This window comes from Plasmodium cynomolgi, chromosome 2 (genome assembly GCF_000321355.1).
Source record: "Plasmodium cynomolgi strain B DNA, chromosome 2, whole genome shotgun sequence".
Taxonomy (NCBI): domain Eukaryota; phylum Apicomplexa; class Aconoidasida; order Haemosporida; family Plasmodiidae; genus Plasmodium; species Plasmodium cynomolgi.
This window is the reverse complement of record NC_020395.1, coordinates 19601-21351: the sequence shown is the minus strand read 5'-3', so window position 1 is coordinate 21351 and position 1751 is coordinate 19601. Positions and strand designations below refer to the sequence as shown.

The 1751-nt window shown below is 24.3% G+C and overlaps 1 protein-coding gene across 1 annotated transcript; it reads right to left on the bottom strand.

The window, feature by feature from the left end:
* Nucleotides 1-254: 254 nt before the first annotated feature.
* On the bottom strand, nt 255-904 carry PCYB_021060 (VIR-like CYIR protein; the record flags this gene model as incomplete). The annotated part of the gene is made up of 1 exon (XM_004220456.1): nt 255-904. A coding segment is annotated over one exon (650 nt), but the record flags the coding sequence as incomplete, so codon positions are not given.
* Nucleotides 905-1751: the final 847 nt, after the last annotated feature.

The following is a 1751-nucleotide window of genomic DNA, read 5'->3' as shown; positions in this document are numbered from 1 at the left end:
CAATGTTGTATGGTCTCCTATTCGAATTATTTTCTCTATTTTCGGATTCCTGTAATAATTCATTAATGGATCTTTTCTTCTTCATTAATTTAGGGTTTATCCATGATGCTAAGGGGGTAAACTAATATCAGGAAAAATATATGACATGTTAAATTATACAATTTTTATAACATATCAATTTTTTTATAATAGGTACACCATAAATTGTAAAACAGTGTTATCACTTTTGTACAAAAAAATTACCCACCTTATACGTAACAAATGAAAAGAAAGATATTACTGACATTACAGAAACTGGGATTGAAATGGTAGCAGCTAGTGAAGATCCTTGGAAGGATGGTAATTCTCCTATGTGTTTGCACTCAGTTTGTGATTTAAGATGAGTATTAAATAGATCTCGAAAGTTTTCTAATTCATTACAAAATCTATTGTTACCATTTTCAATACATGTACTCTTGTGTTTCTTATAACCTTGTACACATTCATCACCTTTCTCACAACGATTATGAACTTGAGTTGAAGGTTTTTTTTCAAAAATATAAAATTTCTCATACAATTTTTCTAATTTTTTAAGGTAACTATATGTATGTTCGTCAATAGCTTCCGTATGACCTACGCAATACTCTAAATTACCATTTCCCTTAAAAAATTCTTGCAATAACTTCTCATTATATGTAATTTTATCAGTTGATTTCAACTTACCATAGAACCAGTAATTGGTATATTCACAAAATGCAGATATTATATTTTTATCAGGATGATAATGGATATTTGTTATATGACTATAAGCATTGGCACAACCTATTTTAAAAGAATCATCTTCTTCATTTAAATAGTCTTTTAAATTAGTTTTCGTATAATATTCACACTGTGGTTTGGTAATTTGTTCCTCATCCCCGAGCATCTTATTAAATATGGTTTTATATGTAGGAAATTCTTTTACATAACTGAACTAAAATAAGGAGAAATGTATTTTTATACAATATATTAAAAATGAATTCTTAAAGAATATTTTTATTTTATATGTTGAACAATGAAATATGTAATGAAGTATTATATATAATTATTAAAGCATAAAATGCATAGATACAATTTTGCCTTTCATAATTAAATGTAATGTATTTTCAAAATTGTGAATTGTAAATAAAACAATTTGTTTCTTTATATATAATGTATTAGAAACATTATTAAAATTTGTAAATGTTGTTACATAATTACATCATTAGTATATAATTAGTACATATACATATTTGTTGTCTCTACTGCTTTCTAATTTATGTTTATTATTACTATATAAGTAGTCCTATATATTTTCTACTAAATAAAATTTATCATAGAGCACATTATAATGAAAAAAATATTAATCTTATTTTGCATAAAAGTAGTGATAGTATTTTGTACATCATTGTTCTAATATTTATAAATTTATAAAAAAATTTGAAAATTCTATAATATTTTTGAGGACGCGTCAAATTCATGTTATTTCTGATATATTAAAATTACAATATTTGTTTATCTTGTTATGGACATTATTCTTTAAGGTATTATAAAAAGATATATCCAATATGGCTTGAAAATGATAATGTATAATCATAAGTGAATAATCGTTTTATCTTTTAGAAGAAGACGTATAATAATGTTGTAGTGCACTCATTTGTATTAGAAGTTGTTATTCTACGTCTATTAGTTAACATATTGAGCAATGTCCATATGACAGATGAAAGTTTAAAAAAATTAATCTAAAGTTTCAC